The 14,442-nt window shown below is 46.9% G+C and overlaps 1 protein-coding gene across 2 annotated transcripts in view; it reads right to left on the bottom strand.

Moving 5' to 3' along the window:
- Positions 1–736: 736 nt before the first annotated feature.
- LOC141272800 (protein-glutamine gamma-glutamyltransferase E-like) overlaps positions 737–14,442 on the bottom strand; it is a 96,208-nt gene continuing 82,502 nt past the window's right edge. For both annotated transcript variants that reach the window (XM_073683867.1, XM_073683868.1), the window contains exon 13: positions 737–1,271. In XM_073683867.1, coding sequence (XP_073539968.1) covers positions 1,121–1,271 — 151 coding nt within the window. In that variant the 3' untranslated portion in view covers positions 737–1,120. The remainder of the gene's footprint in view (positions 1,272–14,442) is intronic.

The raw sequence follows: 14,442 nt of genomic DNA, 5'->3' as shown, positions 1-14,442 counted from the left end.
TCGGGAGAAATTGCACAACAAATTTTTGAGGTCCATCTTCTCCTGTTACTTTGTTGAAAATAAATTTGGGGCTAAAGTAACTTCTTTTTTCTCACAAAAAAGAAAGTTTTTCCTTCCACATTCCTTTATTAACCCTTCACATTCTCTACAGGAATTAAACTTCTTGAATGTGGTTTTAAGCACCTTGAGGGGTGGGTGCAGTTTTTAGAATGGTGTCACTTTGGGTCTTTTCTGTCATATAGACCCCTCAAAATCACTTCAAATTTACAAATTCATATCTTTTAGGGACCACATCACATTTGGTTGGAAAAATGAGAAATTGCTGATAAACTTTAAACCCTTCTAACCTACTAACAAAAGAAATTAGGTTTCAAAAATGATGCCGATGTAAAGTAGACATATGGGAAATGTTATTTATTAACTATTTTGTGTGCGGTATAACCATGTGATTTAATGGCATAAAAATGTAAAGTTTGAAAATTACGAAATGTTCACTTTGTCAAATTTTCAATATGATTTGCGTTTATTTATGAAAATACCAACCAAAATTTATCACTAACATGAAGTACAACATGTCATGAAAAAACTCAGAATCACTGGGATATGTTAAAACGTTCCAGAGTTACAACAAAGTGACGCTGGTCAGATTTGGAAAATGAGGCATGGTCCTTAAAGGGTTAATGAGCTTTTAGGATTTTTATTTTCAAATAGCACCCAGTACACAATGAACATGAAGTTTTTCTTTTTGAACATATCTTTTATTGCAATTTTACAGATGTGTCACAATAATACAGAATCACCTATTTACAAAACAAAAAAAGCGCAGTAGCCAACCCGATAGGAACAAACATCTCAAGTAATGGAAACGGTCAGTGCACCAGGGAAATAATATTTTTAGCTCCCTTTCAGTGCTATATACATGCTTGATGTGAACTTAATTGTTAATCATGTGTCTTATCAAAATACCCCCATGCACTATATTTATAAAGGAGTTAGGCAAACAGTAAGAGTGTCTACTGAGCTTCTACAGTTTTATTTTTTGTATTAAAGAATGCACCCATAAGTACATTTTTTAGTTATTTAGATTTGAAAAAATTATAATAATAAAGTTGCGGATTATCTAATTAGAAGCAACATTAATTGTCAACGACCCCTTTACATCAGATAATTTATCACACGAGAAGTCCACGAAGAGACATCGCTGACCGGGTTGGTAAGGTACAATGTCTACTTTGCTGACGGATCTTTGGTTCTTGCTCATATGAGGTACTCTGTAAATGAAAACAGCAAAATTTATACAGAGGCACAAAATTTGTTATTTTTTTGGAAGTGGCTTTTACCAAAATCAACATTTATGATTTTTTTAGGCCTCGCACTAGATTAATTTCATGGTGTGCATTTTACTAGTGAAAAGGCAGAGGAGATGTGGCCAGATACAGTATCTTTGCAGATGGCTTGTTTTCTGGCTGTATAAAACAACCAGAAATGCTGAAATCCACATGTCCAATCCTAGTTACCTATGGCAATTGGCTGTTAGGAGACAAGCGGTTAGCTCCATGTAGATTTAAAATTTTGGGTTTAAATCCTTAAAAAGAAAAATTCAGGATCTGCCTACATTAATCTTGAAGACGGACCAGCATTACTAATAAATTATAAATAATAATGAGGCAATAATAAGGCATTAAGGAGCATGTTCTGTTGATCAGTTGATGGTTGCACGTACCATAGCCAAAACCCCCATAAATAGCCATTACTGGGTGAGCTGAGGGCATTTGCACATCTCTCCCAGTGTCTGCTGTAGGAGCCATGTGGTTTTACATTGTGAAATAATTGGGGAAATCAAATGGGACACCAATTTCTACAAAGTATTTCTGAATCAGAAAGCAGATGCTGCTCTTTGTGACTACTCTTTGCTTTGGCATATAAGGGGTTTTGCAAATGAGGACATCCATGTACTATTATAGGACATGTTGAAATGGATTGTCCAAATGGTACAACCCCAATAAAGTCATTGGGGGTAAAACATGAATTCCATTAGTAGAAATAATCAATGCATCTGTCTTCTGATTGTACTCAAGTATTACAATGTTTACAAATAGTGTTTTTCACTGGACAGGACCATGTCAATAGGCAATGATTATCGTCTTGTGACACTAAAGGCCACCATACACATTAAACCAAATGTCAGTCAGTCTAGCGTTTATGGGGGCCCTGAACAACTGATTGTTGGAGAGGTCTATCGGGCATGTCTAATTTGAGACTACCGATTGCTTTATTCTCCTGGAGACAAGTCACCATCAGAGATGTCTGGTGACAGTTTTCGCATAGAGAACACAGGGGACTTCAGCCGAAAGAGCGCTCCTGAGCGTGAGACCTGGCAGAGATGGTTGTCGGCTGAGCAATCTAAAGTGCATGGTTAGCTTTAGATTTAATGAAATGAATTGTTAATTTCTAAATTACCTTTCAAAAGATCTGATTGTGGACTGGACTGCTTATTAAATTGCTTCTAAAATCCTTAGTACCCAAATATCTGTCTATTTCCGTAACTAAATATTACAACGACGACCGAAATTAACAATCTATGGAGGCAAAAGGTTGAGGCAATTCTGGTCTAATTTTTTTAAGCTTTACAGATGGCAGAAAATGACATTTGAAATGGTTAACGACCATTTTAAATTTTGGCAGTGAACCTTGATGAGATTTTATCACTGATATATATGTAACTCAACTATCCTTATTTGTATTAACACATCCATTACATTAAGGCAGATCTGATCCTCTAGTAGAGATGAGCGTTGTTCGACTCGAATTGTTCGCCAATCTCAAATTCGAGCTGTTTTGGGCGGTGTTCGAGCGGTTCGGCGAACACGAACGATTTGAGAAAAATTCGGCTGTTCGAGGTTATGTTCGATAACTGTTCGTGCACCAAAATCATAACTGGATTTTTTCTCAGTAATGATGAAAATTAATGTTAATACGCAGTTTGAGTGTACAGCGGGGTGGGGGGAGGGGCAGGGGATGGATCTCTGCAGGAATAATGAAGATCTCCATTTTTTTTTCTCTTTCCCGCATTTACAGTGGGGAGGTGCAATCTGTCAGCCTATCAGCAGCGCACACACGGAGCGAAGTGCTTTTTTTCACACAAGCAAGGGCATGTGTCATTGGCAGTGTATGTCACATGTCCTTGCCCTATAAGACCAAGCCATTTTCCCCGTCGCCACCATTTTCTCACTGCTGCAGCTGCGTGTTAGACGGCACCGCTGTTGCTGTGTGCGCTATACCTTGTTAATTTCAAGCCAATTTTCGCACAAATCTACAGATAGCTTGGGAGTAGGGAATAGTTGTGATTGCAGTCCTTTTAAGGACTAGGTTACAGCATTTCCTACGACTTTTATCAGGCAGGTCTGTGCTCTTAAATAGATAGATTGTGGGAGTAAAGACTAATTGTAATTGCAGTCCTTTTCAGGACTAGGTTACATCAGTTCCTATCAGTTTTTGCCAGGCAGGTCTGTGCCAGTGCTGTGCAAGATTTTTTCACAGCATTTGGCTGAATCTAGCAAAGCTAATCCTTTTTGGCCTATTGCAGAGTGTGTTAGTCAGTGGAGTAGCCTATCTGTGTTGCAAGATATACCACCTGTGTATAGAATACCAATTTTTTTACTGCACCTAGTGAAGTAAAATCTTTTGGGCATAGCATCATTCTATTAGTCCATCTATACTGACCTCCATCAGGTTGCAAATTGAATATAATTTTTTTCTGCATCTAGCTCTGAAAAAATATTTGGCCTTCTAGCAGTGTGTGGGACTTGGTCTATTAGTCCATCTATACTGACCTCCATCAGGTTGCAAATTAAAAATAATTTTTATCTGCATCTACCTCTGAAAAAATATTTGGGCTTCTAGCTGTGTGTGGGACTTGTTCTATTAGTCCATCTATACTGACCTCCATCAGGTTGCAAACTGAATATAATTTTTTTCTGCATCTACCTCTGAAAAAATATTTGGCCTTCTAGCAGTGTGTGGGAATTTCTCTATTAGTCCATCTATACTGACCTCCATCAGGTTGCAAACTGAATATAATTTTTTGTCTGCATCTAGCTCTGAAAAACTATTTGGCCTTCTAGCAGTGTGTGGGACTTTCTCTATTAGTCCATCTATACTGACCTCCATCAGGTTGCAAACTGAATATATTTTTTTTCTGCATCTACCTCTGAAAAAATATTTGGGCTTGTAGCTGTGTGTGGGACTTGTTCTATTAGTCCATCTATACTGACCTCCATCAGGTTGCAAACTGAATATAATTTTTTGTCTGCATCTAGCTCTGAAAAAATATTTGGCCTTCTAGCAGTGTGTGGGACTTTCTCTATTAGTCCATCTATACTGACCTCCATCAGGTTGCAAACTGAATATATTTTTTTTCTGCATCTACCTCTGAAAAAATATTGGGCTTCTAGCTGTGTGTGGGACTTGTTCTATTAATCCATCTATACAGACCTCCATCAGGTTGCAAACTGAATATAATTTTTTTCTGCATCTACCTCTGAAAAAATATTTGGGCTTCTAGCTGTGTGTGGGACTTGTTCTATTAGTCCATCTATACTGACCTCCATCAGGTTGCAAATTGAATATAATTTTTTTCTGCATCTAACCCAGCCAATAGTTTTGGCCTAATACCACAGTTTGGCCATTCAGCTCTGCTCGGTTCCCATCCATTGTTTTTTTGTGCAAACAACTCCAGAGTTGTGAATTAGTTAACCACCAAAATGAGTGGAAAAAAGCCTGCTGCTGGTGGAAAGGGGAATAGTCATGTTGGGAAGGGGAAAAAAGGTTGTGTCCGTCGGGTAGGTGTTAAAGCAACAGTAACATCTGCAGAAGAAAGACCATCTTCCAGCCAAACTAAAATGTCTACTTCTTTTAGCGGACAATGTGATAAGATCCCTTTCTTACGGCCACGCCAATCGCTACAAATTCCAGATGAGGCACAAAAACAGCAGGTGCTTCAACGGATATCAAGTGCTCCTTTAAGTGGGCTCTCCTCCACATCAACTTCAACATCACAAATACTCCAGTCCTCAAAGGTGTCACCCCAATCGCACTTGCTTCCTCACAGCTCCCAAATCTCCAGCTGCCCGTCTGAGTATGAGGTAGAACAGATGGTTGAGTCTGCAGAGCTGTTTACTCATACTATAGCCTGGGAATCAGAGGTCGACTCCAGCGCTTCTGTGAATCCAGACGAGGAAATGATTTGCACTGATGCCCAGAATCTTTATGAGTCGGATCCAGGACCAGACGCAGAAGGTTCTGACCATAATGTAGACCCTCATTCCCAAACTGTAACTCCTGTTGGTGGAGACAATGAGGAAGACGATGATGAGACTCAAATACCTGATTGGAGCGACAACTTTAGTTTTTTGTCAGGGCAGGAACAGGTTGGCTCTGAGGACGACGGGTGTGATAACGCACAGGGTGATGATGATGAGGTTGGAGATCCCACTTACTGTCAACCCACAGTCAGCCAAGAGATGAGGTCAGCAGAGGAGGTGGAGGAAGATGCTAGTGACGACGAGGTCAGGTTGCGCCTTCCTGGACAGAGACGTAGTACTGGAAGCACGTCAACAACTGCATCCTCAAACACAACTCTGCCTCTCACCACAAGTCTTGGTGGCTCTTCAGGTTGCATGGGTGCTAAGCCTTGCATAGCCTGGGCATTTTTTCAGATCGATAAAGATGACCCAACTTGTGTTATCTGTAACATTTGTCAGCAAAAGCTAAGTAGAGGCCAAAAAATACATAGTTTGAGTACTTCATGCATGAACCGGCACATGGACATGAAGCATAAGTTGCAGTGGGAAGCTCAGTGTGCTACAATGCGGCCTAGCCGGCCGGGCCAACCACCGTCTGCCATATCTTGTGCATCCGTGGCCTCTTCATCCTCTGTGACTGGGGGGACAGCAGTCACACCTGTTTTGGGGCGCAGACCTGCCACCTCTTTACCCGCAATAGCCAGCGTGATTGGCAGGTCATCATTTTCTTTGGAGGTGGTAACACCAGCTGGTGTTGAGCGCTGTCCGACATCGATAGCACCACCTTTGGATCAAGGCAACCTAACATGTCCGCCTACATCTTCCTCACAGACCGGCAGTTTGCCGGGGACACCCTTATCAACCCCGTCTAAGCACAATAGCCAGCCCTCGGTCCCTCAGATGTGGACAAGTAAAAGACCATTTCCTCCTAGCCATGAGAAAGCTAAGAGGTTGAATTTCACCATCTGCAAGCTCTTGGCTACAGAAATGCTGCCTTTCCGCCTGGTGGACACAGAGGATTTTCGAGACCTTATGTCCGTCGCAGTACCCCAGTACCAGATGCCCAGTCGGCACTACTTCTCAAAGAAAGGTGTGCCTGCGCTCCACCAGCATGTCGCACACAACATCACCGCTTCTTTGAGAAACTCTGTGTGTGACACGGTGCATTTTACCACAGACACTTGGACGAGTAGGCATGTACAGTGGCGTTACATGTCGCTGACTGGGCACTGGGTAACTATGGTGACAGCAGGACAAGGGGCTGCTGTCCAAGTCTTGCCGTCCCCACGAGTTGTGCGTCAATCATCTTTATGTCAAAGTTCCTCCACTGCTTCTGCCTCCTCAACCTCCTCTCGGTCTTCCACCTGCACCCAAAGCCTGTCTGGTCATGCCACAAGCTTTCTAACTGCGCAGAAGGGATCCTGCACACCTCCTTACTATGCTGGCAGTAGGGCTCAACGTCATCAGGCGGTTTTTACTTTGAAATGTCTGGGAAATGTGAGTCACACAGCTGAGGAGTTGTGGTCAGCTCTGGAGAACCAATTTCATGAATGGTTGTCTCCACTGGACCTGAAACCAGGGAAGGCCGTGTGCGACAATGCTGCAAACCTGGGTGCGGCCCTTCGCCGGGGCAATGTCACACACGTGCCTTGTATGGCTCACGTGTTGAACCTGGTTGTCCAGCAATTTTTAGCCCACTATCCCAGACTAGATGGCCTTCTGCAGAGGGCACGGTCGCTGTGTGCTCACTTCCGCCGTTCGCATCCCGCAGCTCAGCGACTTACATCTCTACAGAAGTCGTTGGGCCTGCCACTTCACCGGCTAAAATGCGATGTGCCTACCCGGTGGAATTCAACTCTGCACATGTTGCAGCGACTGTGGCAGCACCGACAAGCCCTGGTGCAATACGTTCTGACGTATAGCCTGGGCCAACGAGATCCAGAGGTGGGGCAAATCACGCTGGAGGAGTGGTCTCAGATCAGGGACCTATGCACCCTTCTGCACAGTTTTGAAATGGCGACGAAGATGTTTAGTGCTGACGATGCCATTATCAGCATGACTATTCCAGTGATTTACATGCTGGAGCACATGTTAAACAGAATTCGGAGTCAGGTGGTGGCACAAGAGGAGGTGGAGGAAGTAGAGGAGGAGGAGTTGTATGCGGAAGGGCTAACATCTGCAAGGTCCAGACGGTCGGCAGCACCAAGGCGGCAGGCATGTGAGGGTGCGGGAGATGGTTTTACCAGGGCGCATGGTAGCAGCCAAACTAGTGAGGAAGGTGCAGGAGCCCAGGAAGAAGTGGAGGACGAACTGATGGAAGACTCATCAGATGAGGGAGACCTTGATCACATTTCTGTTGTGCGAGGTTGGGGGGAGAGGATAGAGGAAGGAAGCATGATTGTTACCTCGCCACCAATACAACAGGGACTTGGTGCTCCTGGATGCGCAACACACATGAGTGCCTTCTTGCTGCACTACCTGCAACATGACCCTTGAATTGTGAGAATTAGAAATAATCCTGACTACTGGGTTGCCACACTGTTATATCCCCGGTACAAAAGTAAATTTGCAGAAATTATTCCTGCCATAGAAAGGGATGCACGTGTGGCACCCCAGGGGTCTGGTCTCCACAGTAATAGCAATGTTATGTCTGAGAGCAGGTGGGAGGTCTCTTGGTCAGGAATCCTATGCATGCCACACCTCCTGCCCAGTCCTGGGAGGGGAAGAACTTCCCCTATATAAAACTGGGGCTGAGGCAGGGTTAGAGAGAAGAAGAGTAGAGAGAAGAGGAGCAGCTTAGGAAAGAAAGATCAGGAGCTCAGTGGGAGCAGTGCTAAAAGGAATCAGGGGCTGGAAGCTGAAGAGCTCGCCCTGATTGAAGAGTTACCACCGGACCCGGAGTCCGAGGCTGTCGGGATTAACCCTGACCCAGCAGCAGAAACCGACCGGCAGGGGATTTCAGGTCCTCTGGCCAAGAAATCCGAAGGCACGGTCACACGCGTGGGACCAGCACCGCCGTCGTGGAGCGGAAGCCACTAGAAGGCCCCGAGTCACTGGCCATACGGGTGAGCACCACACGGTACACTCAGGGACATGGGCTACCTTTACCCGCCTCTAGCAAGGAAGCCAGAAGAGTACAATTAGTTGGGGAGGCCTACAACTCCGCCTGGCCAAGGGGGATCCCATCTGCTCAAGGACTGACCAGGCCCCGACCGCTAGCCAGTACTCCGGGAGGGTCTATCTTTGTCACCAGTAAAGACCCTGAACTACACCGCATCGTCTCTGAGTGGTTCCTGCTACCCCCATCATCCACGTCGGCTGCACTGAGGCCATACCCCTCCCGTTGGGGGTTACACCATCCACGCTGCACCATCCTTCCACCGGCCTCAGCGGTCTGCCCTGCAGTGGCAGCTCCATAGCTGCATTCAACGGGTGGCGTAGTCGTCCTACATCTACTGCTAATATACCGCCACTTAGTCTGACTCCCTGGGCACGGACCGGGTCATCGCCACGAGACTACTACCCCTATCCGATCCGGCTCCGGGTAGGCTCCCGCGTGCGCAACGCTGCGCGACTCAGGCCTAGGGGCGCGTCAGCTTTTGGCGTAGTCGGCAGGATTTCGTGCCCGCAACCACCGGGTACTGCGTGCCTGAAAAAAGAGACTTTTAAACTTACCTGTGGTGAAGATTCCCGCCATCCGGCACCATCTTCAGCCTTCTTCCCGCCATCGGTGAAGATTCCCGCCATCCGGCGCCATCTTCAGCCTTCTTCCCGCCATCGGTGAAGATTCCCGCCATCGGCGCCATTTTCAGCCTTCTTCCCGCCTTCCGTGGAGTTTTCCCGCCGTTGGACGCCATCTTGAAGACGCCGCGCGGGAAGAAGAGGGGCGTGGACTCCAAAAGCGCGCGAGAACTGAAGCCCCGCCTCACGTCCAGACGTCGCGTAAGGTCCTGGAAGGAGCCCAGCAGACGCTGACGTCACAGGAGCGCGACGGAAGGTCCTCAACCCTGACGATCCACTGCGGAGCCGCGGCCTACGGAAGAGGATCATCGCAAGGTAGGCCACGGTCCACTAGGGGGGAGGAAGATGTCGGATACGGAGGAGAGCTTCACTGCCTCAACCCCCGCCAGCGCCAGCGCTGCTGCAGTCATGCCTTTTACCATGCCCTATATCCCGGGAGCAGCCTGGCTACCCCAATACTCAGGGGAGTCACATACCCTGAATGACTTTAGAGAAAAGCTGGATAGCCTCTTCCAGGTGTACCCCCTCACAGAAGAGCAAAAAGTGAGCATCCTGGTGGCCCAACTAACCGGGGCAGCCCAAAGGGAGGTAAAGTCCTGGCCACCTGGGAGGAGGACTGTCGCGGGGATACTAACCCGGCTGAGGGACACCTTTGATACCCGCACCTCAGCCGAGATTAAGCTTAAATTCTATAGGTGCAAGCAGCGAGCACATGAGAGTATAAGGGACTATGCACTAAACCTACAAGAGGCCCTGAGAGCCATTAAGCAGACCGACCCCGACAGCGTGGGAAACGAGGACAGGCTGTTGACCGAACAATTTATAGAGGGACTATATTGCAATGTCCACCGAACCCAGTTGCGGGCCATAGCCTTACAGGATCCTCATCTGGACTTTGCACAGTTCAAGGACAGAGCCATCCGGGTGCTCCGAGAACCGGCACCGGGTGGCGTTGTGACCCACAGGCGCCCAGCTATCACTTACCACCAGGAGGCGGCGCCCTTGTCGGCAGGGCCTGTGGGGGCTGATGCGCAGGCTTTGAACAATGACCCGGCTCCAGACCTGCACCATCAGGTCCAAGAGCTAGCTAAAAGCGTTGCTGCGCTAACCCGAACTGTGCAGTCTTTACAGGTTTCCACTCCAGGGAAGATCCAGCTGGCATCCGGACCGGAGGACATCCCGTGGCGTCGACCAAGGAGGACCCCACCGGCCAGAGGAAGACCCAGCGACCGATACAACGAGGACGGACAACCCATCTGCCGCCGCTGCAATCAACCAGCTCCGTAGGTCCACTAGGGTCACTAGAGGCCAGCTGCCCATACGGTGGAGGATCTAAATGTTCAAGCTATTTTATTAATGTTTACCTGTTTATTGTTGCTTGTGTATAATTATGTGTTTCTAGTTATTTATAGGAGTCTTTCGTGGATTTACCGGGAATCCTTTGTGCATATAGTTGGAGCGTAACCCAGGACGGACTGAAAGACTGTTAAGGACTCGGTGCAGGACAGACCCCTACCTGTTTACGTCTCCCTGTGTTGGTGAAATGGACACCCTCGTTTTCCTCAAAAGTTACACCCGGTTGCGGACACGCCGTAACCACCTTATGTGTTGTCTTTATCAGTATGTTATTGTTTACACCTTGTTATGTTTACAAAAGTATGTTTAGTCCCGGAGTACTAACTTTCACTAGGGGGGAATGTGGCACCCCAGGGGTCTGGTCTCCACAGTAATAGCAATGTTATGTCTGAGAGCAGGTGGGAGGTCTCTTGATCAGGAATCCTACGCATGCCACACCTCCTGCCCAGTCCTGGGAGGGGAAGAACTTCCCCTATATAAAACTGGGGCTGAGGCAGGGTTAGAGAGAAGAAGAGTAGAGAGAAGAGGAGCAGCTTAGGAAAGAAAGATCAGAAGCTCAGTGGGAGCAGTGCTAAAAGGAATCAGGGGCTGGCAGCTGAAGAGCTCGCCCTGATTGAAGAGTTACCACCGGACCCGGAGTCCGAGGCTGTGGGGATTAACCCTGACCCAGCAGCAGAAACCGACCGGCAGGGGATTTCAGGTCCTCTGGCCAAGAAACCCGAAGGCACGGTCACACGCGTGGGACCAGCACCGCCGTCGTGGAGCGGAAGCCACTAGAAGGCCCCGAGTCACCGGCCATACGGGTGAGCACCACACGGTACACTCAGGGACGTGGGCTACCTTTACCCGCCTCTAGCAAGGAAGCCAGAAGAGTACAATTAGTTGGGGAGGCCTACAACTCCGCCTGGCCAAGGGGGATCCCATCTGCTCAAGGACTGACCAGGCCCCGACCGCTAGCCAGTACTCCGGGAGGGTCTATCGTTGTCACCAGTAAAGACCCTGAACTACACCGCATCGTCTCTGAGTGGTTCCTGCTACCCCCATCATCCACGTCGGCTGCCCTGAGGCCATACCCCTCCCGTTGGGGGTTACACCATCCACGCTGCACCATCCTTCCACCGGCCTCAGCGGTCTGCCCTGCAGTGGCAGCTCCATAGCTGCATTCAACGGGTGGCGTAGTCGTCCTACATCTACTGCTAATATACCGCCACTTAGTCTGACTCCCTGGGCACGGACCGGGTCATCGCCACGAGACTACTACCCCTATCCGATTCGGCTCCGGGTAGGCTCCCGCGTGCGCAATGCTGCGCGACTCAGGCCCAGGGGCGCGTCACACGCATGCAGGAGTATCAGCAGAGACTGTTGCAGAATGTTACATGTGCTTTTCCACAAAACACCAGTGGTGCACGTAGTGAATCTCACAGTTCCAACTTGCCAACCGTGGGACCGTCAAGTGTTCAGCACTCAAACCGTAACAGAACCACGGTATCTGCTGGTAACATCAATTTTGCGGAATCATTTCACCACTTTTTTAGCCCATCCTTTGCAAGGCCACAGGAGACAAGAAGTCTGACACATAGTCAACGCCTAGAGACGATGGTACAGGAGTATCTCCAAGTAAACATTGAAGCCATGACTGTGTCACTGGACCCTTGCTCTTTTTGGGCTTCCAATCTGGATAAATGGCCGGAGCTAGCCACTTACGCCTTGGAGATCTTGTCATGCCCCGCAGCCAGCGTTCTGTCTGAATGTGTGTTCAGCGCTGCTGGTGGTGTGCTGACAGATAAGCGCACGCGGCTCTCTACTGATAATGTAGACAGACTCACGTTCATAAAGATGAACAAATCATGGATCCGAAACGACTTTTCTACCCCTGTGTCATCCTGGGGAGAGTAAAAGCTTGATGATTGGTTAAAATCACCCTACCAACCATTTTAAGCTTTCAAATTACTAATCATGTTTATCTGTATCTTGGCTGGAAAATAATTTGGGCTTTGTAGCAGTGTGCAGCACTGATTCTATTAGGCCATCTATAATAAGCTCCACCAGATTTAAAATTACTAATCATGTTTATCTGTATCTTGGCTGGAAAATAATTTGGGCTTTGTAGCAGTGTGCAGCACTGATCCTATTAGGCCATCTATACTAAGATCCACCAGATTTAAAATTAATAATAATTTTTAGCTGCATCTAGCCCGGAAAATAATTTTGGGGCTCCGAGATGCGCAAGACACATAAGTGCCTTCTTGCTGCACTACCTGCAACATGACCCTCATATTGTCAGAATTCGAAGTAATCATGACTACTGGGTTGCCACACTCTTAGATCCCCCAAACTTTTCGATCAACCTTTTCATTTTAATAAAGACCAAAAAAATTGTCATTTTTGAAATTATAAGCATTAGCAGGTTATTAGAAACTGAAATCAAACAGTTTTCAACTCAAAACTTTATTCTAGGTGATGTTACATTTTCACATAGGACCCCTTGTTCGAAAGGAGCTTCTGAACTCTCTCGTCCATTGAATTTGTCAGGTTTTGGATGGTTTCTGCTTCAATTGTTTTGCATGAGGACAGAATACCCTCCCAGAGCTGTTGCTTAGATGTGAACTGCCTCCCACCATCATAGACACTCCTTTTGATGATGCTCCAGAGGTTCTGAATGGGGTAGAGGTCAGGGGAGCATGGGGGTCACACCATAAGTTTGTCCCCTTTTATGCCCATATCAGCCAGAGATGCAGATGTTTTTTGTGCAGCATGAGATGGTGCATTATCATGCAAAAAAATGATCTTGCTGTGAAATACACGGTTCTTCTTCTTGAACCATGGCAGGAAGTGCTGTTTGAGAAAATCCACATACATTATGGAGTTCATCTTTAGCGCCTTCAGGGATCCTAAAGGGGCCGACAATCTCTCTCCCCATGATTCCAGCGCAAAACATTACTCCACCTCCTCCTTGTTGGCGCTGTAGCCGTGTTTGCGTGGGGTATCCATCAACCAGCCATCCTCCACTCCATCCATCTGGACCATCGAGCGCTGCACGGCACTCATCCGTGAACAAAACAGTTTTGAAATCAGTCTTCATGTAATGTTTAGCCCACTGGAGTCGTTTCTGCTTGTGTGAAGTGGATAGAGGAGGTCGACAGGATGGCGTATGCACAGCTGCAAACCTCTGAAGGACCCTGCATCTTGTTGTTCGGGGGACGTTGGAGGCACCAGCAGCTTCAAAAACTTGTCTGCTGCTATGATGAGGCTTTTTTGCCGCTGCTCTTTTAACCTGACGTAATTGCCTGTAGGAAAGAGTCCTCAATTTGCCCTTATCAGCACGCACACGTGTGTACTGTGAATCAGCTACATACTTCTTGATTGCCAAGACACTTCATCCTGATCATCGCACAATGTTGATTGTAGTCATGCCTTGACCTAAACACTCCACAATTTGTTGCTTCTCAGCAGCCGACACATCCTTTTTCTTTCCCATTTTGGCAGAAAATGTAGGCTGCTTAATAATGTGAGACAGCCTTCTTAAGTAGTCTTGCCTTTCATTGGACACACCTGCCAAACTAATTAGCACAGGTGTCTGCAATTGCTTACAGTGATATAAAGAGCCCTGACACACATCACCATCAATGAGTTTAACTGACAAACAAACAAATTCTTCCCTTATCACTCCTAAACACTTTTTGCATAATAATTTGGAACACAGTGTACATGTGCTTTTCCACAAAACACCAGTGGTTCACGTAGTGAATCTTACAGTTCTAACTTGCCAACCGTGGTCTGTATGGAGTTGTTCAATAAAGGGCCCAAAATTAAGATAACATAGATGGGAGAGGTCTCTATGAATAGGAATTCCTAAGTATTTGATACCCTGTGAGGGCCAGGCAAAGGGAAAGTTGGACTGGAAGGAATCCTATATGGATTTGGGGAGGGAGACATCGAGGGCCTCAGACTTCGCTGCATTGATTTTAAAATTTGACCATGTAACAAAGTGATCTATTTCAGCCATAACAGCATGGATGGATATATGTGATTGAGTGATATA

Source organism: Phyllobates terribilis, unplaced genomic scaffold (assembly GCF_046119375.1).
Source record: "Phyllobates terribilis strain yellow unplaced genomic scaffold, ASM4611937v1 Scaffold_5__5_contigs__length_657084704, whole genome shotgun sequence".
NCBI lineage: Eukaryota > Metazoa > Chordata > Amphibia > Anura > Dendrobatidae > Phyllobates > Phyllobates terribilis.
Note: the sequence above shows the minus strand (reverse complement) of the source record. Positions and strands in the feature narration are given on the sequence as shown.